The sequence below is a fragment of the Octopus bimaculoides genome, chromosome 1 (assembly GCF_001194135.2).
Source record: "Octopus bimaculoides isolate UCB-OBI-ISO-001 chromosome 1, ASM119413v2, whole genome shotgun sequence".
NCBI lineage: Eukaryota > Metazoa > Mollusca > Cephalopoda > Octopoda > Octopodidae > Octopus > Octopus bimaculoides.
In genome coordinates, this window is record NC_068981.1 from 156,714,406 (window position 1) to 156,741,664 (window position 27,259).

At 34.7% G+C, this 27,259-nt stretch overlaps 1 protein-coding gene across 1 annotated transcript in view; it reads left to right on the forward strand.

Annotated features, from left to right (window-relative positions):
* Positions 1–27,259, forward strand: part of LOC106871417 (CD109 antigen) — a 74,905-nt gene that overhangs the window by 24,325 nt on the left and 23,321 nt on the right. The window contains exons 9-23 of the mRNA XM_052970604.1: positions 619–658; positions 857–965; positions 2,775–2,865; positions 3,641–3,889; positions 7,617–7,787; positions 9,465–9,587; positions 10,674–10,736; positions 12,407–12,598; positions 13,892–14,041; positions 15,341–15,415; positions 16,440–16,506; positions 19,484–19,619; positions 22,390–22,504; positions 25,037–25,150; positions 25,301–25,369. Coding sequence (XP_052826564.1) covers positions 619–658; positions 857–965; positions 2,775–2,865; positions 3,641–3,889; positions 7,617–7,787; positions 9,465–9,587; positions 10,674–10,736; positions 12,407–12,598; positions 13,892–14,041; positions 15,341–15,415; positions 16,440–16,506; positions 19,484–19,619; positions 22,390–22,504; positions 25,037–25,150; positions 25,301–25,369 — 1,764 coding nt within the window. The remainder of the gene's footprint in view (positions 1–618; positions 659–856; positions 966–2,774; positions 2,866–3,640; positions 3,890–7,616; positions 7,788–9,464; positions 9,588–10,673; positions 10,737–12,406; positions 12,599–13,891; positions 14,042–15,340; positions 15,416–16,439; positions 16,507–19,483; positions 19,620–22,389; positions 22,505–25,036; positions 25,151–25,300; positions 25,370–27,259) is intronic.

The window sequence follows — 27,259 nt, forward strand, 5'->3', positions numbered from 1 at the left end:
TATATATATATATATATTTGACCGAAGTTTACAAGTCTGTAAGGAAAGTATAAACCGATTTAATCAATTCCTTCTTATTATCTATTCCATTGAGATTTAAACAATATTCAGTGTCGAAACTAAATCTTTCAAAACATTTAATTAGCTCTACTCTGTACCATACCTGTCATTCAAACCCTTCTCATATATTGTTTTCAAATTTTGGCACAAGGCCGGCAATCTCCGGGTAGGGGGTAAATCGATTATATCGACCACAATGATCTACTGGAACTTATTTTATCGATCCCGAAAGGATGAAAGGCAAAGACGACTTTGGCCGAATTTGAACTCAAAGCGTAAAGGCGGATGAAATATAGTTAAGCTTTTCGCCTGTTGTGGCGACCATTCTGTCAGCTTGCCGTCTTAAACTACTCTCGATAAAATGAGTACCAGCTGAGCACTAGAGTCGATGCAATCGGCTTACCCACTCCCTCGAAATTGTAGGTCATGTATGAAAAGGTAGATTAAAACATAGATATAACTCTCAAGTCTATGCGTGTCATTTAGGTCACGCTAAAAATATATTTCTAAAACCAGTCGATAAATTATAATTGATATATTTTTCTCAATTTTTTACAGAAGGACGAGTCTTTCGTTTATTTCAGTGTTCGTTCATACTGTAAGTAGTAATTTAAAAATTTTTTAATTGATAATAATTTAATTTCAAAATAAGGTGGCGAGCTGCCAGATTTGTTAGCACGCCGGGCAAAATGTTTAGCGGCATTTCGTACATCTTTACGTTCTGAGTTTGTATGTATGTATTTGCCAATTGATTTCGTTTTACATTCTCACGTTCTCATCTTCTGTTTCCATTTAGCATTACCGAAATTTGAAGTGAATGTCGATGCTACTCATCATTTAGTCGACTTCAGTATGGGATATCTTTATTTGTTGCAAGACACTTTCAACGTCAACGTTACAGCACAGTAAGTTATCCGTTTATAAAATTGAGTGATATGAATAACTTTTTCTTCTGGTTCATGTCATTAAATCCAAATACATTGCGCATGTAGCTAGATAAATATAATCGTTTACATGTTTTAGTCATTAGACTGCGGCCATGCTGGGACACCGCCTTGAAAAACTTTAGTCGAGCTATCTGACCTCAGTACTTATTATCTTTTAAGCTTGGTAATTATTATATTGGTTTCTTTTGCCACTGAGATACGGAAACGTAAACGCACAAACACCGGTCACCAAGCGCTGGTGAGGCACAGACATAACTACTAACGCACACGCGCACAAACAGACATACACACACATACGCAGGTACACACACACCATCACACACACCATTTAAAGTTAAGAGTTTCACTTCATTCTATGATTCTGCTATATTTTCCCCAACATCCATTATGTTGGACTTCCTCCAGAACTCTCTAACTATAGGCTTATCCTTTCTGTCAATTGCTTTCAGTAGTTGTTTGAAAATTCTCAGATAATATGCCTTGAAGTTAGCTGGCACACTTCGATTCATTGGCTGGAAAAATTAAGCTGTATTCTGGAGGAAAATATTCTAATCTCACATAATCAAAAAGCTCATTTAGGTCTATTGGGTGGCATGGTATGTTGTCTAAAAGGAGCAATGCTTTGTTAAGAATATTCTGTTTTGCGCTGCACCTTTCTACAGCATGACAAAAAATATTTGTAAACCACTCTTTGAAAAATCTCTTTGTCATCCATGCCTTCTTATTTGTAAACCAAATCAGTGATAAATTAAACTTTACATAATCCTTGATAGCCCGTGGATTTTCAGAGAGATACGCATGTAGAAACCAAGGGCAAGGCGTTTCTATACTGAATAAGTGCCAGACGAATTTTGGGAGCTTTAAATCTTGGTATTGACTTTTGCTCTGGAGAAATAAAAGTTCTGAGATTCTATATCTATCGTTCACGGAGGAATTGCTGCTGTCTCGAGCAGCGGGCCGTTGCCGTTAACAAGGTCAAGTAAGGCCGAAATCACGTGATCTGGCAGCTCCAGCGGCGGTAGCGGACGATTATCTTCGGCTGGCAATATAAACACGAATTCTTATACGCAGTGGAAGTCCATATGAGTTCTCTCATAGTAAATAACGCAGTATTCTGTGATCAAACAAATCTACTTTTAAGTATGGATACATATTATCTTTTGGTATTAATACCGCCTCTGTCGTTATTAATATATATATTAATACTTTGCATGCACCACGTCCTCGCGTTGTTGTTTTTACTTGTGTTTGTTCTTCGTTTTTTTTTGGGGGGGGATTTCCTATATATGTATATATATATATATATGTGCACATATACATACTTACGTATATACGTACATACGTATGCGGGTGTTTGTGTGTTTGTGCGTGTGTCATTTTCATAGCATTTTTTTCGATGCCCCGATAACTGAAGAGATGCCGGCGTAGGTTTCCACCCCGACATCCGAAACTTGGAGTTTTATCATGGCTACCGAATAATTGTCACATATTATACTTACAGATAAATTCCTCTATTTACATAATATCGAGGTCTCTTCCATTCTTTTGCTGTCTTGCCATTTCTATCAATAAATAAATAAATAAATAAATAAATAAATATATATATATATATTAAGCTATATATATGTATATATTAAGCTATATCTGTACATTCACATGTATGTGTGTGTGTGTGTGTGTGCGCGAGCGCGCGTTCTGTTCATATTATATGTACTATATTCATGTATAAATATATAATTTTATGATTTTATTCAAACTATTCAACAGATACACCTTTGGAAAACCTGTGACTGGTAGATTGGAGTTAAATATTAGTTTGGGACATCGAAACGAACATACAATTTCCAAAGTTATGAATGTAAGTATGAGAGTTTTATTAAGAATGAATACTATTAAGAAAGTATAATAATTTTCTATAGACAAATTTTTGCATTATTTAGTATATTATGGAATTCTTCAAGTAATTATTTCAAGATGTTTTGTTAATCCAGTACTTGAAACAAATGAAATAATTTAGTGTTTAAACTATATATCCTTTCTGTATATTTGATGTAGCTTCTCATGCGTAGATGACTACTTCTTTCTGAAATATGTGATATTTTATCTATACTAGAGATCATTATTAAGAGGTGTTGATAGTGTTGTAAGGATGAACTGATAAGGACCGACCGATAAAACTGACCTATATGCGTTGTAGTATAAACCTAAGCCTTCTTTACATTCTGAGTTTTTCATCCTAATCTTTTCCAGTTATTATTGTTAAATTTATAACGTTTTGTATATTTTAGTTATCCATCTTTTATGTTTGTCACTATTTCAAATGGAATAAAATATTTTTATTCTTTAATCAAAGAAAGAAGGGCAGCGTCTATAAATCCTTTTTCTAAAGCTTCCCGAAAAAATATCCTTAAACCAGAGATTTGGCCTGAATACTTATAAAAGAGTGAATTCTGTTAAAAGAACCCCAAATCCAGGTGATGTTGTTAATCCAGACGACGAATTAAGTCTGACACTCTATTGCAAATTCTAGAGTCAAAATGTGTAATTTCAATGTTTAAACATTTTCTTGCTTTTTGATAACATACACGTCATTAAAGACAATATATTAATTTATTATTCATTTCATTTTATAGATCACTGGTTTTGTGAGTGTGAATATCCCATTTCGGCAATTGCTTGAATCAAATGACACTATTCATGTCCCTCAGTATAGGTCTTACTGTAATATCCCTAATATTGTAATAAAGGCAGAAGTCACTGAGGATTTAACGCAAAAAACAATGATGGCACCGGAAACTTCTATCAAGGTTGAGTCTGCACCCATCAGAATCTCTCATTCGACAAACCGCAATTTAAAATATGGTTTGCCAAATTATTCAGATGTAAGTACACTACAAGGATTGACAATTTGCTTTAAATATTTTTAACGCGCTATACACACCAAATGATCTATCTAATCCATATATTACTATATTGTTTTAAAAAAATCAACATATGAAAGCAAATTGAAAGTAAAAGTTTAAAAATAACATTGTATGAATATCAAGTGAGAATGCGCAAGCAAATCTATGGCTTTTTTATATTCAGCGCGGAATCAAATGCTTTCAGAGGAACTTAATATTAAGAAAATAATATTCAAATTAGTTTAGAAATTAGTTGATCCAATAAAAAATTAGACACTCGCAGACATTGTGCGAAAGGATTGAGAAATTTCGTAGGATTTTAGAAGAAAACCTTTAAGATGGTTCGAACACTTTGGTAAGTTAATAATTCCATACCCCATGGCGAATTCTCTCTCCTCTTTTGATATATTCGAAGACTTCGCTATAACTTAGACCATCTCTTAAATGTAAAATACACCTATTTCTCCCAAAGACGCACAAACCCTATCGGCAACCCATCTCCGCTACCCAGAATATATAATATCTTCTCAACTTTCACTCCAAAGCTTAGCGTCTGAGCATACACAGATTCTGGTCTTCTTGTCTTTCAATTCTCTCACCTGTATTTTGGCAATATTAACCTTCAGTCACTCTCCGAACTTCTCAAACCGCCAGTAATTCTTGACCATATCTCTTCCTGCATTTTACGAATCCATCGTAACTTCAACGCTCACAGCTGCACGTTGTTCTCATACTCCTACTTCACCGATGCTGCTGATGCTGAAGCTGAGTCTTTTACTATTATCAACACTTTACACTAATTTGTTTCACTTTCTACTGGAGTTCCAGACCCTAAATCCAACAACTTTCATCGAAGGCCCGATGGCACTTCAGGTCAGCTAACTGGCCGGAATCCTGTCAGTTTTAGCCACTTACTCTGACAGCGCACGTGCTTCATTCCTGACTGAAACCATACCCCGTCACATCCCACATACAACAACATCTTGATGTCCGAAATCCCCATAATAGTTTGCTTGTAGCTGTATTGCAGTTGTTTGGGTAAAAAGCAAGCAAGGTTTACAACGCTCGCAAAATTCATAAGATCAATATCGGGTGTTGTTTTTCCATCATACACTCCACGAGCTAAACCGTCTCCTGATCTGCCGCTGAACATTTTTGTTCCTTGCCAAAAGAATCTCCACGAACTTGCAGAGTCCTCTTTTTCTCCCTTTCCAAACAATGAACCCTCTCAAAGCAGCGACATCATCGAGAAAGCATCCACTACACACCTTTGGTCAAATCTACCGCCATTCTACTCCACCAGCCCTCATTCCTTCTATTCACACGTCAAGTGTGGAAATAAACCCACTTATCAAAAAAAAACAAAACAAGGTCAATGTCATTTCTGTTGCACTCAAAGGTTGCTCCTTTACTCACCAAATTTTGTAATCCCTTATTCAGTATGAGGATTACCTACTCTGACATTTGGAAGCGCTTCAATAAGCTTCCGCTTTAGGGAAGTTCGATGAAAGCAATGTTGTTGCCCTAGATATCAGCAAAATCTTCGACCGTGTCTAGCGTGCAAATTTCCTTACAAAGCTTCACGGCTCGGGCTCCATCCATTTCGAGAAATGAGAAATGAATCGGTAGCTTCCTATCTAATCACTTTATTGTGGCATGTGTTTACATAGCTCTTAGTTCCTCATTCACAATTAATTATAATGTCCCAGGGTTCATTTTCTTTTCTCACTCTCTTCTTTCACTACATCAATGACCTACTTGCTACTACATTCAAAATGCCTACACTTATGCAGAGACCCGGCCTTTCGTTCCTAGCTTTCTCTAACTTTACACTACACGCCAAACCTGCACTAATTCCAAAAACGAAAATCTTGAGATACCTATGGTAGAGCCAGGTCAACTTGTCTCATCTCACAGCCAAAGACCTCAATAGAGTACTGTTCTCACATCTGAGATTATACACACAGGTTTCCTGATTTCGTCTATAGAAGAGTCACTCAAATAATGGTATTCAACCAATAACGGACACACTCTAGCCTCTATCTCACAAATGTGCTGTCTCCTCTCTTTGTCTTTTCTATTGCTACTATAATGGTCTGTATTCCTCGGTACTGGCTGATATCAGCTTTACTCAGCTACCTCCACCCCACCCCCGATTCACTTTTGCTTCCACCTCTCGTCATTCTTTGTGCGTCCAAACCCCTTGATCCTCCGCACTATCTATTATTCCTGTCCCAGAATATCGGCCTTCTGGAATCTCCTGATTCATGTATTTCCTGCATTGTTGACTTACAACACCTTAAACGGAACATTATCGGCATCAAGCTTTCGGAAAATATTTTAAAGAATAACTGCGGATGCTTTTCTAAGAGCAAATTCAAACCAAAACTCATCTTACGGAAAATAAATCAGGACTTGATTAATTTTTAAATTTGGTGTTCTCAATTTCATCAGTTACAATTGTATTCTAACGACCATTTGCAAACTCCTGTAGAGCGCTCGAACATTTAGCGATCATTATTACCATTTTATTCTTATGATGTGACCATGAAGGTCTTGAAACATTGATAGACTAATAAATTTAGGACGGCTATTGCTCTAAAATCAGCAGAAAAATTAATACCGGAATACGAAAAAAATCTACAATAAAAAGTTAATACACACGCGTGCGCACACACATAGAAGTTTGAATTATTATTATTACGTTCTCTTTTTGCGCTGATATGCTTGGACGGATTGTCACAGACCGAGTCGTCTCCTATTGGTGAATGTTGAATCCTCGTACGTGTTCTTTAACGCTCATACGTATTCTCTTGACTTACTTTCTACGCTGGAGGCTCTTCATATCACTAACGACTCTACAGAGTGTAGTAGTAAGAGAGATTTACTCGAGAAAAGAAATTATAAAGGTATGCGGATGGCCCAATACAGTCTCTTGTACATCGACCTATAGAAAGCATGACAGAGGACCAGTGTTGTCTCTTATACATAGGCCTAGTGAAGGAACGAAGATAAATTGATGGGGGAGTGAGTAAGGGGATGATGGGGCGTCAAATGATTCAAAGATTATAAGGGGGCCAGCAAAATATATGTTGTATGTTTGATAGAGTACAAAGTATTTCAGCCACTGAACACTATCCTGGTGTCAGTTATATTCAGCCGTAGGTGGTTGGATTTTCTGTAGTGCCAATCCGCATAGTTTTTAGCAGCTGTCGTCCAACTTACTCATCACATGCCCATACCAGCGCGGCCTTCTCGCTTGCACCTGGCTCTTCTTACGCTCAGCTTTTGTTTCTCAGCTCATTTGCATTCCGGTGTTCATGCACTCTGACATCACACAACCATCAGAGAATGCTAGTTTAATTTCTTTCTTACCTTCGCAAATCTTCTACATTTAAGGCCAACATCTCTCTGCCATACAGTATCTCTGTTCTCACACGAGTTTCATACAATCTGTTCTATTTCCAACGGTGTTAATAACCTTTCCAACCCGTTCTTACCGTGGCTACTTTCTGAATACACCCAAGTAAAGCCGAACGATTACGAAGTCCGCTTTGCAATTATGAGGTCCTGCATCCAGCCCAATGGTTCATCCTCTTGGGAGTGTGAATAACAAATTTGTAAAGAACAAAAAAAAAAATGATGTTTTTTGTCAAAGATAATCCTTTCTGCCGTCCACTCTATGATATATCTTTATTTGTTTCAGGTTACAGTAAAACGTGCTGATGACAAACCTCTAACAGAAAATGACCGTATTTATCCTTTGAAAATTAAATTTTCTGAGAACGATACCAAAGAATTCGATATTCCAATCGATGGAAAAGTTCGTGTGCATGTTGACGTCCCGGAGAAACAGAATATGAATATGCGAATGGAAGTAAGGAATTTTTATGATATTCGTGATAAGGAAACTAAAATTTGATAAGATTTATTTTTTTTACACAGAACAGTTAAATATCTGCAACTACATTCGTTTGTTGTCTGTAAATGGTACCAGATGTTTTTGGAATGTTAGCTCTCTGTGTTAGACATTCGTAATTATCAGCATAGTAATCTGTTTCTCATCCTTCTTACTTCACAAAGATATATGGATGAACGTTTAGCACTGTGTATTAAACTGGAGTAAAATACATATTATACAGTAAATATTTTGAAATATTGCATTACACAATATGTTAAGGACGTTGACGTTTAGCTCCAGGTTATTACTGACCAGGCAGGCCGATGATCAAATTCATTCGAGCCATAACAATCCTGTCGTTCATTTAGGCATTGTATATCAACGACAATGTTATTCATTGTGTCCCATTTGAAGTAGCTTGAGTGTAATTTGAGGAGTATTTAGCTGCTGTTCCTAGCAGGTCGAGCGATCACACAAAGGTTTCCTGTTCTCGTGGAAGATAGTTTTGATACAATCTAATATCATTCTGCTATTCTGCTTGTAACGACATGCTTTTGAGTGCTACGCTTTGAACAGCCTTAACTGTAGAACGAAGCCTATGACAAAAACTTTTAACAAAATAATGACGCATGCTCTAGCATTCAGTTTTAAGTACCCTTCAATATGGAACAATATCAGAAACATAATTTTAACTTTTAACATTAAACGTATAATTTTATGCATTAAAATAAGGACATTTATAAACGTTCTTATTTATATATAAAACAAGAACATTTATAAAACATGAAATCTCCACAGGTCTTCATAGAATATAATAAATGCGACATATATTGTTGATTATAGTTACGTTGTATATTAAATATGGACGGGTAGTCCACAATATGTGTGACATGTTATGCATACAGTTTAATATCTACGACGTGTATTGATATTATACAAAATGATGGCAGTAATGTATATACATCAGTATATGAAAGCGTTGTACAATGAAATAGACGGTGGAAAGGGTTGAAGTCTACATATGCAGATTAAATGACATGTGGTATTAGCTGTTGTTGTGTTCAGTAATCAAGTGAGCCCTGATTGAACAAAAATATGAACTTAGGGATTCCAGCCATGACCATCCCGTTTTATTAGGGATATCGAGGGTTTAAATATTTATAGTCACTTTCTTTATTAAAAGTGTGTGGTGGGATTTGAGAGTGATTTGGTTGCTGTGTTTAACAGGTTGAATTGCTAGCTAAAAGCACCCTCGTTTGACTTGTGGCAGTAGAGTCTTGTAACTGTTAAGGCTTTATGTCATATTTTGAGAGGTATCCAGAGCTACATTAACTAATGTATCATTTCTTTTTCGTAAAATGACGTGGTGCGATCTTTAGGAAATTTGGCCGCTATTTTTAGCAAGTAGAATAGTAATGGCTCCCTCATTGAATTGTGGTACAAGGTGCTGAAGTAATTAATAATATATATGTAGCACAGTAGTCGAACAGACACGACACACAAAATTGTGCTGACAGAACAGCAGATGGCTTACAGAAAATGATCATTAACAACGACATTAACAACAGCATTAACATTAAAAACACATCAAACAGATCCAAAACCAGTTAATTGATAATGATAACTCACAGGTTTGTTATCTATTTTCTTCAGATTATTTACACAGGTCATCACAAAGGTAGAAACTTTGAAATAAAATCTACGCCATACCTTTCACGATATAGAGCTGTGAACAACACTAATATCGATGCAATGGTACCCCAGAAATATTATAAGGTAAATATAATTTTTTGATCGACTTGAAAACACATACACACAGACACACACGCCCGCGCGTGTGTATGTACGTATGTATGTATGTATGTGTGTATGTATGCATGTATGTATGTATGTATGTATGTATGTATGTATGTATGTATATATATATATATATATATAAATATATATATATATATATATATATATATATATATATATATATATATATCCCCATGTGGTGAGTTGTAATATATATAAGAAATTAAAAAAGGAAAATACACACACTTTACATAGTTGTAATATAATTTTTTATATATCGACCGGTTTCGCTTTTGCTATTCATGATATTATGGCTTACTTATTTGAATATGTATTTTCTTAAGAAGAAATTTTGTCCATGTTGTATGTGATGATATTTACGAGTGAATGGCGATAGTGGTGGTGGTGGTGGTGGTGGGGACTGGATAGTGAAAAGTGTATTTTTAAAAATTGAACAAAGTTTTTTAAATATAACTTATCACTTAACGCCTGCGCATAAGTAAATTCCGTGAAATATTCACGCTTATTTACGTGGCAGATATATGTAATTTAACTAAAGGTTGTATAATATGTACGGGATTTTTTTATGGGAAAAATGAAAAAATAAGTGTGATTATTTATTTTATAAGTGCTGTGTATTAAGTCTACAAAATTGTGCCTAAAGTATATAAAGTGTATATATAAAGCGCATTAACTAATCATCGTATTCCAATTTCTTTCACTTTTCAATGAGTAGCAGATGAGCGACTATCTTTTGATACAGACACAATACAGGATATGCTTTCAGATTTTTTGAATAAAGTTTTCAGAAATAACCCAATAGGTTAATCATTAATTCCGTGAAATATTCACGGGTTCCACTAGTGAATGATAAATTTGATTTTTTTCTCATCAAACTGTTATCACGTAAGTCATTAAGCAAGTTCTTCCATATTTAATCAGCTACCAATGTATTTCAGTGAAAGAACGATTTAATTGAAGGTATTAAATAAAAAAATTGTGCTTGAATCCGTTTAATATCAAATTGTATTTTTAAGCTATATTTTTTATATCTTTCATTGAAAGGTTGGTGAAGAGGTCCATATAACAGTAAACAGTTCACGCCCAATATCATCAGCTGCATTTTTAGTACGTGTTTAACTTATTTCCATTAATATATTCAATATAATATGACATTTCATTTTTAATCTTTCTAAATTCTTCGAAATGTCTTTCCAAATAGATTTTTTATATGTATACGGGAAATAAAAAATTCAGGTTGTTCTTGTCAAGGATAATGCTTTTGACACTGATGAAGCAAAGTTAAGACCAAAGGCATTCAATTCATAATCATCCTCTTATTTATGCGCAACAGGAATTAATTCACTCAAAGTATCATTTCCCTTTTAAAGACGATAAATTGCAACATGAGACACCTTCATTATCTCATTAACAAATATTTTCAAATAAAAAATAAATCGGCACAATCTGCAAAAAAAAAAAAAATCAATAGTTAAGTTAATTTTAACATACTTAATGTAGTGAGCATTAAAAGTAGTGATACTTATGCATTGAAGAAAAGACAGCATTAATTTGATTACTAATATTGTCATATTTTGACAAGTACGGGAGGCAACTCTTGACATGTTTGGATCTTAGAATAACTTCAGTGATATATTACTTTAAATATATTAATCTTTTACATCTACCCGCTTACAATATTGTATATTTACTTAGTAATTCTTATATCAGTACCTTGGTACTACAGCAAAATTTATGCTTCGATGAGGAGGTCTGATAACATTGCAATATGTCCGAATTGACTTACATGCTCGTTAAAATTATCAAAATAATATTGATCATTATGTTAACGTAATTTAGCATGTAATTTACCATGTAATTATTCCTCATTAGCATTAAATACATTAACACTAACTTAGATATTTTCAGATATTGTTATATATTATATGCAAAATTATAATGATTATTTCTTGAATCTTACTTTGAAATTGAGGTTTTGCAATGGTATTCTGTTGATCATTCGATGGAAAATCAGCACTTTTACAAGAATATGTTGTGCCAATAGGTTATACTACTCGGAAATAATTTACTTATACTCAGATGATTTTTTATCAGCTTATTTCATCGAATGAAAAAGATATTGTTCGGTGTTCGAAACCTGAGAATACAAATACAAATGGCAAGAATATTCGAAGTATATTCGAAACAAAAGGATTCGAAGAAAAAGGAAATAATATACTGGGTTTTGATTTTTTTTCAATTGCTTGATTTTTGTGACTTAAATATTGCTCTGCGGTCATATTGATTGAATATAGGTCATGTGAGTGATACAATTTAACATTTAAGCAAACGACTAGGGGTGGTCAAAAATTATCCGCTCTTACGTTAAAACATTCTTTAGGTTGGCTACACTGCCCTCAGCGCTCACCTGTTAATTGATGGTACTCTTGTGGTTACTTACCAGAAGTTTGATCTTGACCAGCCCAGTCAAATAACAGACACAAAAGTGCTTATAATTTTTGAATTCTCTCGTAATTTTCTTCTGGAATCTTTAGTATTTGGTTGTTATTGTTACAGAGAGAGGGAGAGAGGGGCTGATGGAGGAAGGGACAAAGAAAGAGAGACTGGATAAGAGAGAGAGAAGGAGAGGGAACTTAAGAAGTATGGAAAAAGAGGATAAGGATAAAAAGGAGAGACAAATACGTAAATTCAGTGAAATGAGAGAGTGGTGATAGTGGTTTCTTTGCATATCAACGCACAAAATTTTTTTAACAAGAGAAATTAATTTTAATTTACAGATTATGAAAGACCGTAAAACGCTTATGAATAGATTTGTCGATGTTAATGATGAAACGCATTTTACCATCAACTTCATGGCAACCGAAGACATGATTCCGAATATTGATTTTTTGATTACTGCTGTATCAACTGAGGGTTCATTTGCTGCCGATGGTGGAAAGATTCCAGTAACGGTTACATTGGAAAATAAGGTAAGTGTCCTGCAACACTTGGTAAACACTGTCTATTGTAAACATCACTGCTTATCTTAAGGCAGAGAGCGAGCAGAATCGTTAGCACGCCGGGCCAAATGCTTAGCGACATTTCGTCCGTTCTTACGTTCTAAGTTCAAATGCCGCTGGAGGCTGACTTTGTCTTTCATCCTTTTGAGGTCGGTAAAATAAATACAGTTGAGCACTGAGATCGATGTAATCGAATTATCTCCTTCCTAAAACTGACTATTATAGCTTATTTAATATTGGGTTGTAGCTAAAACACTTTTGTTCAAGTGTATATTTCCTATACATATTATTCATATTTGATAACAAACTTAGATCCTTTGGCTGGTGTTTTTGTTGTTTCATTCAAGTTAGCCTTGATCAAAGGTACACAATCAATGACCATCTCAAGGTGCATGCCAGATTGCATTATCTAAATATGTCTTTGTTTAAAACTATTGGCTTGAATTAAGAGAGATTTAGCTCATATTTCCTGTAGGTCGGACCACACTCTTTCATTAGCTTTAGGTATCGATGTTACTGTAATTCCTAGGAGTTAGGCAAGATATTCAATGCTGATGGCTTCTTGTTTTTTTACTATTTCAATGTCAAACAGTTGAGTAAACATTCAAAGTCAATAGGCATGAAAGAATTAAATATTATATAGACCTATGTGACTGAAGATTTCGACCTGGAGTACTAACGGGATACCCATCATTTTCTATAGGGTCCGTCCGTGGAAAATCATTGCTTTTTGTATCTGCTATTTACATCAGTATGTCGTATCCACTCAAACTACTTCTAACAAGGTGTATGTATTTCAACCGAGGAAATTAAGTTGATGTCGCACAATACTAGACACCGAATATGGATCCACGACTCTGGAAGTTCAATTCGATCAGCAACAGCAATATACATCTATATATATATTGAAGTGAATCCCAATTTAACTTCAACGTACATCTGTATAGCAACTGCTAGCAGTTACTTTAAAGGACCAATTAGGGCTTAACATTTTTAGAGCCATATCTGATCGTGCTAGAGATAAGCTTACAAACTTTCCTAGCTTTCGAATACTAGGCTAATATCGTGGTCAGGTGGCCAGTCAGTAATATTAATTTTGGAGGCTTTCAAGGGAATAAGATTAGATAAATTAAAATGTTTCTCAATTTGTAGTTAGCTACCGAATATGATAAAAATATTGAAGGTTAAAAAATCTTTATAACTTAGCGAAAATTTAAATTACTTGTATTCTCATATTTATCAAATGTGTTTATGTATGTTCAGATTACAGCTAATTTCTCAGCACCAGAAGGGCGTGCAGGTGATGATGTAACACTTAACGTCCATACATCCCCTCATTCTACAGTGTTTATGATGGCAATCGACAGAAGTATTGAACTAGTTGAGAAACCTGATTACATTACAGAGGAGGACGTGAGTCTGATTTTATTTTGTATCGAAAATTTTTTTACTTCATGCATCATTTATATTTTTATATATAAAATATTTTGATATGGCTTAGTCGCAAGAGAAAGCAGTTCCCATGATCTTTATCAGGGTCTCTGAGATTGGTTGAGTAAAGAGAAGGAGAAACCATGTTTCATTAGGTATCTCCAGATAAGATAACTTGTCCTTAGCTATCGAATTCGCATTTGATTATATTCTTTTTTGTTTTTGTAGAATAAATATTTTAAATTCAGAAGGTTAGGTTGTTCACTTTAGAGTGTCTTTATTATTGTTACTGTCGTTATATTGAACCGTTTTTAGAATGTCTTGAAATGAATTTTCAAAAGTAGCTTTCCGTTGTTTACACTAGACTTTTAGGAAAAATTTAATACAATGCTACAGGTTTTAGAAGCACACATACATATCATGGCACTCCGTCGGATACGACGACGAGGGTCCCAGTTGATCCGATCAACGGAACAGCCTGCTCGTGAAATTAACGTGCAAGTGGCTGAGCACTCCACAGACACGTGTACCCTTAATGTAGTTCTCGGGGAGATTCAGCGTGACACAGAGTGTGACAAGGCTAGCCCTTTGAAATACAGGTACAACAGAAACAGGAAGAAAGAGTAAGAGAAAGTTGTGGTGAAAGAGTACAATAAGGTTCACCACCACCACTTACCGGAGTCTCGTGGAGATTTAGGTGTTTTCGTTCAATAAACACTCACAACGCCCGGTCTGGGAATCGAAACCGCGAGCCCGCTGCCTAACCACTGGGTCATTGCGCCTCCATACACATTACATATACACTGCTGTCGTCGTACGGATATGTATGCATGATTAGGTTACCTGAGCCAGGTTATGGATATAACAGTGATAGGACACAAATAATTGGAAAACGATAATCCTATACTCTGTTGGTTAAACCAGTAATAGCTCCACTATTAAATTTGTTAAGGAATGAAAGGAAAACCATTTTGATTGCTTTTGACTAAATTCAAGGCACTTCTCAGAAAATATGGAAGTCTTTAAGAATATGTGTAGAGAATACGTCAAAGCATAAAATAATAGAAAAAATAGATGTCTCACGTGATAAATATCTTCAGTTTATTCCAGCGTAAAGACTAAAATAAATTTAAGTGGAAAAGGTTTTCTTTTGTTAATACTTATCCAATAATGATTTTTAAACAGCAATAATAATAATAAATAAAAAAAATTCTATATATTCTTCATAATGCTAAATAGTAAATAGTTTATCTTATATAATTCTATGTTTTTATCTTTCAGATATTGTCAGTCATTGGTGGGATGCCGGGATCTGTAACAAAAGTAAATGCTTATAATCCAAAAGAAATCATTCGCGTAAGTAATATATGCCAACCGAATGGCAAAGTACTTATTTTCTTTAATCTGTTTGTTTTTAGGTTAATTTATTTGAGTATTCTAATATTTTTTCACTACAGAATGAATATACAGGTTGGACAAAAAGTATTTTGCCAATGAGAATTTTCATAAAACAAATGTTCCGATATTTATAGTTCTGACATTGTAAGACAGCCTGGTCCCTTTCAAATTTCGATTTCGAGATGTTCTTCTACTATCATTGGTATTTTGAGGTGGGTCTCGCTACATACTAATGCAAAGCTTTTGTGGGTGTCATTAAATAAATACGCATCTATAATCCATATTTAGTCTATGCATTTACAATGCATATTTAGTTGCCAATTTACAGAAACGGTAGAGCTACGATAATCCTACATATTAATTCAAATCCATTTGGATCGATTTAGTGTTCGTCTTTTCTTCTATTAAAAATGATAGTTAGAAGATAATAATTTGCATAGCTCTCGCTTTCTCTCTCTGGATATGACCGTTAATACAATGGAGATAGCAATCTCCTCACACGCAAAGCGGGATTAGATGATATTTTTTAAAGAGACAAGGCACAAATATTATCATTTGAAAGTCTAGAATACAACCGCTTAAATGGAATCTTTTTGATGTTGACTTTATTTCGAACAACTTTTCAACAAAATAGCAAGGATGTTCTATGAAATACTAAACATAAAACATCGTTGCCAACTTGGCTCATGAGATTTCTCGGAATGATATTAACTGTATCTCACGAACTATCACCTTCATATCGTCGCCATGTCACCTAATGCAATTACGCGCTGATAATAACAAATTAATCACTGCCAATAAACTACTCGTATCTCTTTGAAAACTTAAACTATATGAAAAGCAATAATGTTTTATTTGGCTAATAATCTATTGCATCCAGAATAATATTCGCTTAGTTAAAATATCTTTAAATCCCTGAAGATCTCTAAATGTAAAATATCTGCAAAATTCTTATATTTGTTAAAACTATTTACATTTTTAGAATTTTGGCTTAGACATAATGACAAATTTCCCTGGTATTGAATCGCTGACCCGCTATCCTTTCGAAGGTATGTATAAATCAGAACATATAAATAAATTGGAAAAAAAAGGCAGGTTCTTAGTTCAACTGCAGCTAGGACATTGATATAAGGGCTCGTTATATTTTGGAATTAATTTGTTATAGATATGATGCCTTAAACCAATGTATGAAATAGTATTCAATTCAAATTTCATATTTGCAAATTATATAATAATATTGGACATTTGTAATTTACATTGCTTGTTAATGTTGTTAATCTGTTTAATGTGAATTGACCTTCGATGATTCACTGTTGTTCTATACAGACAGTGCAATAGTGTCGATAGCAAATGATAGTCACTCATTGAATTAAGTAAAACAAGAATTAATATGATATATCCGTACATAGTATTGCCAGACTCTTCGAAAGCTAAGTATTTAAATGTATAATTAGTCACCAGAATCTATTGGGTTATAGATCTTGACTGGACAGTAGAAAGGGTAGAATACTTAGACACGACACTGCACTCAATATGATTCACCATTGTATGTCAGAATGTGCAGTGTGGTTCTCAACTGTGAACCATGGAAATGATATAACTTGAAAAACGGATCTGTCATAGAATTGTTTGATTATCGTATTTGTCATCGTATTTGCTCGACACGCTTTGTTTAAATGTAATAGAATTATTCACCATTCAATCTGTTCTCCCAGACATGAAATTTACTAATACTGTCTGAAAGTTTATTCGGAAAATAAATGTTTCCGTTAGAAAAATGAATGCGGTTTGACTTACATTTTTGAGAATTTCAAATCTACTCAATCTCAATAACATAATCTGATGAGCTGCTATCTTATAGCATTGAGTTTCATTCCTCTAGATTTTAAGTTCAAATCCCGCAGAATTGTTTTTATCTTTCATATCCCCAGAATCAATAATATAAGTGCCTATCAAGTATTGAGACTCAATAGTTTATATCTTTTTACAAAGCCTTAGTAAGTCGGTGAGCTAGCGGAATCGATTGCACACCGGGCGGAAATTCCTAGCGGCGTTTCGTCCGTCCTTACGTTCTGAGTTCAGATTCCGCCGAGGTCGACTTTGCTTTTCATCCTTTCGAGTCGATGAAATAAGTACCAGTTACACACTGGCATCGATGTAATCGACTAGCCCCATTCCCCAGTGTTTCAGGCCTTGTGCCTATAGTAGAAAGGATTATAATGCCTTCATAAGAAATTAATGCTTTGTTTACTCTATATTTTTGACTTCACTGTATGTAGATATTATAATCCTTAAATCAATTATATACTAATCATTAATCCTTTCTACTATAGGCACAATGCCTGAAATTTGGGGGAGGGGACTGGTCGATAACATCAACCCCAGTATCGATCCCGAAAAGCAAAGTCGGACCTCAGCGGATTTTGAACTCAGAGCGTAGAGGAAGACGAAATACTGCTAAGCAATCCTCCCAGCGTGTTAACGATTCCGCCAGCTTGCCGCCTTCTAACCATTACTTATAATGATGTATTTATTAATGATTTCAATATTTGTAAAAAAAAAAAAAGTATCAAACACAATTATCAGCAATTATGTGCGACGATAAGATAAAGTCGTTAGCAAAAAGCCGGGCAAAATGCTTAGCGTCATTTTGCCCATCTTTACTTTCTGAGTTCAAATTCCACCGCGGTCAAATTTGCCTTCCATCCTCCGGAATCGATAAAACAAATACCAGTTGAGCACTGGGGTCGATGTAAGCAACTTACCCTCACCCCCACCACTGAAATTGCTGCTCTTTTGTCAAAATTTGAAACCAATATTTATGTGCGACAATGCACATGCATTATCTAACCGGCTTGTATTACTTCATAGACAAAACATTTTGGAGAGTCTTGTCGGACAGCAATTAAATTCTTTCACCGACTAAATTTATAATTTTTGATATTATTTTTAGCATTTTAAATAATTAATATGACTTTCATTTCAATCATTAAGTAGCAGAAATAATCGTTATTCCCAGCGACAGCTTTAAAATGTTATTGTAATACTTGTAACGAAACTCCCTCCCTATATCATGAAAAAGCGGAGTTTCTCAATCATAGTGATGACGATCGAACAAAGCCAAACGTATACGAACAGAGTTGTACCTTAATCGTTCGAGAGATGTGAGTTTTGCAAGCCATCGCAAAGACATCGCTATCTTGGGTCAGGCACTATTAGTTTATCTTAAGTTTACTGATAGCTAAACAGTTCCTTCAGCGTCGCGTCATGAAGACAGTCGCTCTTCCAGGCACCTCAATCTATCACTGTTAGATACTCCCTTTGTACCTAAGTAACAGAGACTAGTTTTGCCTAGCTGCCTTTAACCACCATGGGTTCCCTTGGAAAGTAATCCCTCCTTGTATCACGGAGACGACCTTATTCATAGTAGCTTTAGATTGTCACTGTCAGCCCTCTTGGTAGCTGTTTTACACATACTATGGAGAGACTTGGTTTCTTAGTCGTCGTAAAGGCGAGCACTATGAATTTGGACGTTTCAAACAAACCTAACTTTATGACAAAAATTTTCTATCCATATCGCACGGATCAGTAGCTCCAAATAAAAAAATATTTATTATAGTGTACACAGAGTTCTTTAGTCTCGACAAAATATCTCTCTAGTGCTTATGGCAATGAAAAGGTATCTAGTTTATTCTGTAAAGTGATTGTGATAGAAAGGATATTCAGCCGTAAAACAAGCAAAAAAAAAAAAATGCCAACAGTATTAACTTATACAACGACAAAAGTTTGGCGGTTGAGTCAGTTGCTGTGTGTATCAAGTGACGAATAATTGTCATAAGTAGTGAAACTTTGAGCTGGAATAGATTTGTTCAATTATTAGAAAATCAAACAATATGTATGATGAATACTATTGTATTATAGGGAATGCTATAAAACAGAATGAAATAAACATATAAATCAAAACGACTTCTGTAAAATATTTAATTTGTTTTTTATAAGTTTATAATTCTTTTATTTCCATGGAAGAGAGGAGGGTGTTCCATGAACCTGTTATGGGCTCTATGTATCTAAAAGATGATAGACCTAGTATGAGCTCGGAAAATAAGAAGAAAATCAGGTCATTCTTCCCTCAAACCTGGATGTGGACCGAAGGTGACGCAGAGTGAGTAAACTAATGAAATTATGAATACATAATCAAAAATATTATCATAGAAGACAGATCTTTAAGTTTGAGGGACACCATTATTTGATATTAAATTTACATTAGAGCTGAAAATGTTACAAAGAGCTTTATATACAATAAGGTTTTTGAAAGATATGGTATATCTAAATTTATGGATATTACAGTGATAGAAGAAATTATGATTGGTTGAGAGTTTTCCAATTTAACAATGCACAAATATGAAACTTGAAATGGAAGTTCATTTTGCTTTGATAAATCCCTCCACATCAACAATTTTCTATATAAATACAATATGATCTATTTGGAATGTTCTTTTACACAGACTGAATTTCTCGGCCAATGTTTAATGATTAGCAGGGATGGCATGGTAACTTTATATTATTAAGGAAGTAGAATAAAACATTAATAAAAACATGAAAAGAATATTAAATAAAATAAAGAAATATTTCTGAGCTAGATTTTTTAAAGGATTTCAGAACATTTATCAATTTCTAGGATACCCGGTGCACAATCAGATTTCACTGTTTGGTTGTTGTACTACTTTCTCACCAATTGAGGTCGATATGGGTTATCACTCATACTCTCAACATGTAAGGTTAAATCACACCACTTAATAGCGTCAGTTATTAAGTAGCATGTCAGAAATAAAACTATATAAGTTTTCGTATTAGACTCCAGAGGACACAGTATTGATCTTCGATTTCAAAAAAAAAAGAAGCAACACAATATATGCTTACAAATACATGTCCATAACAGAATTATTGTGAGATGTTGAACTGATTTTTACACCTTCAAACGATCAGATGTAAAGAACATATTGACTGTAGAAAATAACACGAAATATATTAAACATACAGAGTGGGTGAAAAGTATGTAGGTATCGAAATTGGTAATAAAATTCATATTCCTTTTACAAATTTATTGAAACAAATGGTAATGCTTTTTATTACATGGGAGCATGAAACTAAATCTTCATATTTCAACGTAAGCAACCAGTTTCCTCAAACGGCCAGGGATGGAGTGAAAAACCTTCTGCAGGACGTTGTCTGGGATATCATTGAAAACCTCCTGAATCCGTGTCTCCAAGTCCTCCTGTGTGCGAGGTTTTTCTTGTACACCTCTTTTGTGTAACCCCACAGGTAAAAATCACATGGAGTGAGATCTGGACTTCTTGGAGGCCATTCATGAGGTTCGTGTCGTCCCGCCAGGTTAGCTCCTGCACGTAATGGGGTTTCCACGGATGAAAATTCAATTCTTTATGCAACACCGTACGCATTGTGTGCCTTGTTAGTTCACTTTCACGAGCTGCTTCACGTGTTGATTTTTGTGGGCTGCGATTAAACATTTCCTGCACTGTTGCCACGTTCTCTGCTGATCGGGATGTGGTTGGACGGCCACTTCTTCTTGCAGAGCCCGTGGTCATCAGTTTTGCCTAAAAATGTTATTGTCATGCTTACTTTTCCATGAACGCCATTTCTGAACCAAAACAATGGAATTCCACACTTCATAGCGTGCTGTTATCTTAGCTCGCTCCTGAACAGTCAAGTGACCGGCCATCTGGAAAATAAATAAGAAATAAGACAATAGGAAATTCCCATTAGTGTTGTCTGTTTAAAAATGCTTTTGTCATGACTTCAGTGATACTAAAAATTCTATAAGTAATTTCTAATGCCTAGTTACTTTCCACCAACCCTGTAGATGAATAAATGGCTAGAGACAATTTGCTTTAAAATACACCGAATATAAAATATGACTTCTAGTAAGGTGTTTATACATGATTATTGTCTCGAGTAGCACGTTGTCAAACAGCAGGGTAACGGACTAAATACGTCAAAGCACTTAGTTTTGTTTCAGTTCTCAATTCGTTAACTTTCCGAGGGTCAACTTTATCTTATATTTTTCAGGGTCTACATCATAGATATATAATATTAGCTAAAGATACTTTCCTCAAGTTTCATTATCTCGATAAAAATAATCAATAGTGTTTATATTGAAGCACCATTATAAGCATTGTAATCTTAAGGAATTGGTAGTCTCTGCTCTGGAATGGTCAATAAGTTTAATTAAAAAAAGGAAAAGATTTAACAATATACGAAATGATTTTCTCAATCATGCTAATAAGATGCTAATGATTGATGGCATTAATAAAGTAAAATAAAACATTTTCATTTTCTTTATTGCTGTGAAATGTATAAATAAATTCATTAATATTTATTCCAGCTATAGGGCAGTTAGCTGTCAGAATCGTTAGCACGCCGGGCGAAATGTTTGGCGGTGTTTTGTCTGCCGTTACGTTCTGACTTCAAACTCCGCCGAGGTCGACTTTGCCTTTCATCCTTTCGGGGTCGATTAAATAAGTACCAGTTACGCACTGGAGTCGGTATAATCGACTTAAACCCTTTGTTTGTCCTCTCTATGTTTAGCCCCCTGTGGGCAATAAATAAATATCTATTCTAGTTATATGATTGACTAATTTTGAAGATGATACCGCCAAAACTATTAGAATGACACAACGTCGGTCTTTTTCTTTCTACAATTAAGTATTGTGTGTTTAAAAATCGATTTTACTTATTAACTTTCTTAGCTTGGGTAACACTCAGTTGACGTTAAAAATATTTTTACTGAATTTTTTTTCTATATAATTCCTTGTTTTTTTTTTGTTTTATTTATTTACTTTTCTGCATATCAAACAATGTCCTTCATAAATTCATGATTAATTGTGAAAAATTTAACATATTTTCTTCAATAGTGAAAACGGTCTCGTTCCTATTACTGCGAAAGTTCCAGACACTATCACAAGATGGGTTGTAAATGGTTTTTCTGTCGGGCCTAATGGTGTTGCTCCAATGAAAAAGCCGACTGAAGTAAGTTTATATTTGGAAAATTACTAATGTTCGTTTTTATTTCACTTGTTCAAATTATGTTATCCATAACTTTATACGCAACACAATAAAATCCGACCTAATAATTCTATCACAATTACACACACTTATATGTGTCTGTGTCTGTGTTTGTCCCCCCACCATCGCTTGACAACCGGTGTTAGTGTGTTTAGATCCCCGTAACTTAGTGGTTCGGCAAAAGAGACCGATAGAATAAGTACTAGGCTTCCAAAGAATAAGTCCTGGGGTCGATTTGCTTGACTAAAGGCGGTGCTCCAGCATGGCCACAGTCAAATGACTGAAACAAGTAAAAGAGAGTATATATATATTTGTGTGTGTGTGTGTATGTTTATGTATACACACACACATCCATCCATCCATATATACATACATACATATATATATTTACACACACACACACACACACACACACACACACACACACACACACACACACACACACATATATATATATATATGTCGTTTGTAGAAATACATAAATCCAGAGGAGAATTACACTCTGAGATGTGGAGCAGTTAATATTATAATGAGGGAGGCCGGTTTATGAGGATACCCTGGGTTTCTCGTTCATAAGGAGTTTAGCCTTACGGCATATCTTCAGACTCCAAACACTGCAGGCCTAAGATCTCTTCAAAATATGGAGGAGGAAATGCCTCGCTATAAAGGTAAACACGAAGGTAAACGATTGTCTTGGCTATCGGCTTCCGGCTGTTGCGTCGCCTTGCGCATTCCAAAAGGCCAGCAGGAATCTTCTAAAATTGCAAGCATGGCCCGAAAATCTCCATCCTAGAGTTAAGGATGCTCCTTGGCACGAGCGAATCTTTTAGGATTCACGTGTGTTCGGTAATGCATAACTTGCAACGTTTCGTCCCGTTGATGTAGGGGCCTGGGTACTCAAGTATTTTCCATGCGATCGAGTATGGTATCCCTTCGTCTTATGGGATCTTTTCTGTTGCTGTCACAGTTTTTAATTTTTGGGATTTTGTTTCAATTGTTTTCAGATTTGGTGTATCGATGTAGATTTGTATGCTAATTATGGAAATGAAATTCATTTTTGTCATAAATTAATAATAGATAAGAAGTTAATTGCTTTTAAAGTTTGCAAATTTTGTGTAATTTTAATCACTCGAGAGCCACAGACATATTGGTGCTTGTTTCCATAGTAACAAGCCATATAGTCAGTTTAAACTAGTACAACCACATGTATTTTCTTTAACTGTCTATTTTCTCTCACAAGCGCCTAATTTTTGAATGCCTGTACAACCTCGTTTTTGTCGTTAAATGTTGAAGGACTGCGAATGAGCCACTGCACAGTTGTTGATTACAACAGATATGTCCGTGAAATATGTGCGGAGGATCTGCTTGGAAGAGTGTTGAAACAGGCGAAAGAGTCTTCTCAAGACATAAATATAACCAAGGAAGGGTGCTACCTGAACAGTGAGTTTTCGGAGGAAAGTGTCACGAGACAAGACATGTTCTTTATGCCGTGCTATGTCGGAATCGTGACTCACTAGAGGAATGCATACGTCAGTCGATTATTCCGGAAACCACAATTTTCAGTGACTTATGGAGGGCCTATCTCATATTCTTGAAATTGATGGTTATAATTTTCGACATAGAACAGTGAACCACAGCGTTGAGTTTATCAACTCCAGGATAGTACCTACACACGAGAAGTGGAAAAAAGTACATAGGCCAATGTACAACGAAGGAATAAACGACGCTGTCTGATCCATCGTTCTATGTTTGAGTTTATGTGGCACAGGAGATACCAAAATTATAACTTGTTTGAGGAGAAACTCCTAAAGTGTAAATCAAACTTTCGTTCTTGAATTTTCGCTACAAAAAAAAATGTATTAATTGTTTACATGAACTGAACTACAGTACTATAATGTACAATTATTTTTTGTAATATAATGTGCAGGTATTTTTTTGTAAAATAAGGTACAGTTTGTTTCGTTTTTGTAATTTAGCGTAGTTTTTTTTTTTTCTTTTGTAATTTTTCGCCAAAAACACTTCATGGAGATTTGTTTTCATTTTATATTGCCTGTTCTAACGTTTCAGATAACTTTATTCATTCAAACTTATTAAAACTTCAAAACTTCTAACAACTTTCGTCGTGGTAATATATTGCCTTCATTGTCATTGTAATGTTATGTTAAATAGCTACCACGCACAAAATGCCAGCATCCAAATCTTGTTTTCTGATTGGGTAAAAATGATCAAACTTTAACTCTCTGTAACATTAAAAAAAAACAAAAAAAACTCCGGATGAAATGGATAGCAACATCAGATTCAGCGTGGAAAATTACTTCAATATATCAGATTTGAAATTTTTCACTTAATTTTCAAATTTCAATAACTATTCTATTACAGTAACAAATTAATCTATAGATTAATTTTAAATTATGAACTAGATTTTATAAATTCCAATTTGGTAGATTCCACCTAAGTCGTTCTTTTATCTTAATTATTAATTTCTTTTTGTTGTAGTTTTATTCGTACCAACCATTCTTCATGTTTTTGAATTATCCCAAATCTGTTATAAGAGATGAATCGTTTCCTCTGAAGGTGTCTGTATTCAATTATCTGAAAACTGACCAAGAGGTACGTCACCTTTGATTTAAATACGAATGTTATGAATAATTGTTCACATGAAACTAAAGATATTATTGATTTCTTTGCCTTAGAGTATTTTTTTAATATTGATTTATATTAAAATATAAACATTGTGTTGTTTTCTTGTACTTATTTCAGGTTAATGTAACATTATTGCCATGGGATGAACTCAATCCAGAAGAAAAGCCTATTACCGAGACTGTTCACGTAAGTATTATGATAATTCGACATTAAGGTCGTAGCTGCATAATAGAATCGGTAGAGCACCGGTCGAAATGCTGTGCAGTCTTTAGTTGCTACCATTTATATTCTGAGTTGAAATTTAACCTACTTCGAGATCGAGTTTATTCTTTATTAGTTGATAAAATAAAAGTACTTGTGGTGGTGGGGGTCAATGAAATTGTCCTTACAAACTCTTCTACAATGTTTGGTCATAAACTCACTATTTCATTATCACATGACCTCCTTGTAAGTAACTCTAATACAAAAGTACATTATATTGTTGTTTAGTCTCACAGTTAGTCCTGATCAAACAGACATGATTATAAGCATTCAAACCGCAACCATCTAGCCATTTTATGTATCTAGAATTATGTAACTATATTGCCCAACGTAACCATTAAGGTATAATTTGACTGAATTTGGATCCTATTTCTTGCAGTCGAGCGACCGCGTAGTTTCTCTGGTTACAACATATAGCAGAAGTAGCAAAATCTAGGAAAAAAAATTCCCTACGTTCTACCTTCAGAACCGACTTAGCATTTTATCACTTCAAAGTCCATAGCAGTAAATGGAAGATCACTTGCGTGATTTCATGAGTCGTTCGTGGGGTTCCCACGAGTGTTGTTATTGAGATCTATTCCTCTCTTTATATGTATATAGACGTGCACATGTGTACACACACACACACACACACACACACACACACACACACACACACACATATATATATACGAATAACGTGCTTCCATTGAGTCGCCTCCATAACCACAGTGATTATTTTTATCACCATCGTTCTACCGATAGCATTAAAAAAAAATCAATAATAATATGGGACCCGGTACGGTACAGCAGATCTTCGTCACTATTTATCAAATACTCAGCAAGCGTTCTCCTTTCATTCCTTATACAGTAGTCTATACTAATCAGTCCTCTGACACTATTCATTCTTAGCGTTTTATCACTTCAAAGTCCATAGCAGTAAATGAAAGATCACTTGCGTGGAAGATCACTTACTAGATTGTACCTTTAAATCAAAAGCTTTAATCTTCTCAAGCAATTCTCGCATAATTCTTAGAATTACGTACGTGAAAACTATACGAGAAGGATGGAGTTATTTTTTGGCTGTACTTAATTTTGGAATACTCAACCACTTATATGTTACTTTTATAACTTGATATTTCAGGTGATCGAACATCTGAATACCTATCGTCAAATTGTCCCGGTTATCCCTATCCTGGTTACACCAGTTTGTCCTGTCATGCTAGCACAAATGCTAAGATAAGCAAATATGGTACGAAGAAACAACACATTAAACGCTCAACTGCGTCTTCATGTTTTGCCTCTTTGTATCATACTTGGTCGTCTTAACATTTTATGGTTTTATTTAATAATGAATCTTTATTAACTCAAGCATAGTACATGTCATTGTATACTTATCAGTTTTTTTTATTTTTATTTATATAAGTATTTTATTTATGGCTAATTATTCGTAGGTGCATTACCTATAAAAAGAACTGTATTCCATTACAAGTCATTCTAAACCACGATATCTCCTTACGCAACCTGCTACAGTTAAATAACAAAATGTATTATAATCGTGCTAAGCGAAACCGAGTTAATGAACAAGGTACTATTTAAAAAGACACTTGACGAAAAACATCTGCACTGAATGATGCACCACAACCAGTTGCTCAGCATCTCACGCGCGAGGAAACGATGCACGATGAAGTGAAACGAGTGTAGTGATTGATAAAGAACATCGTGAATTCCATTTTCCCCTTCTCTCCTTTGTTATGTATATGTATATATTTATGTATACATACGTATGTGTGTGTGTGTGTGTGTGTGTGTGTGTGTGTGTGTGTGTGTGTGTGT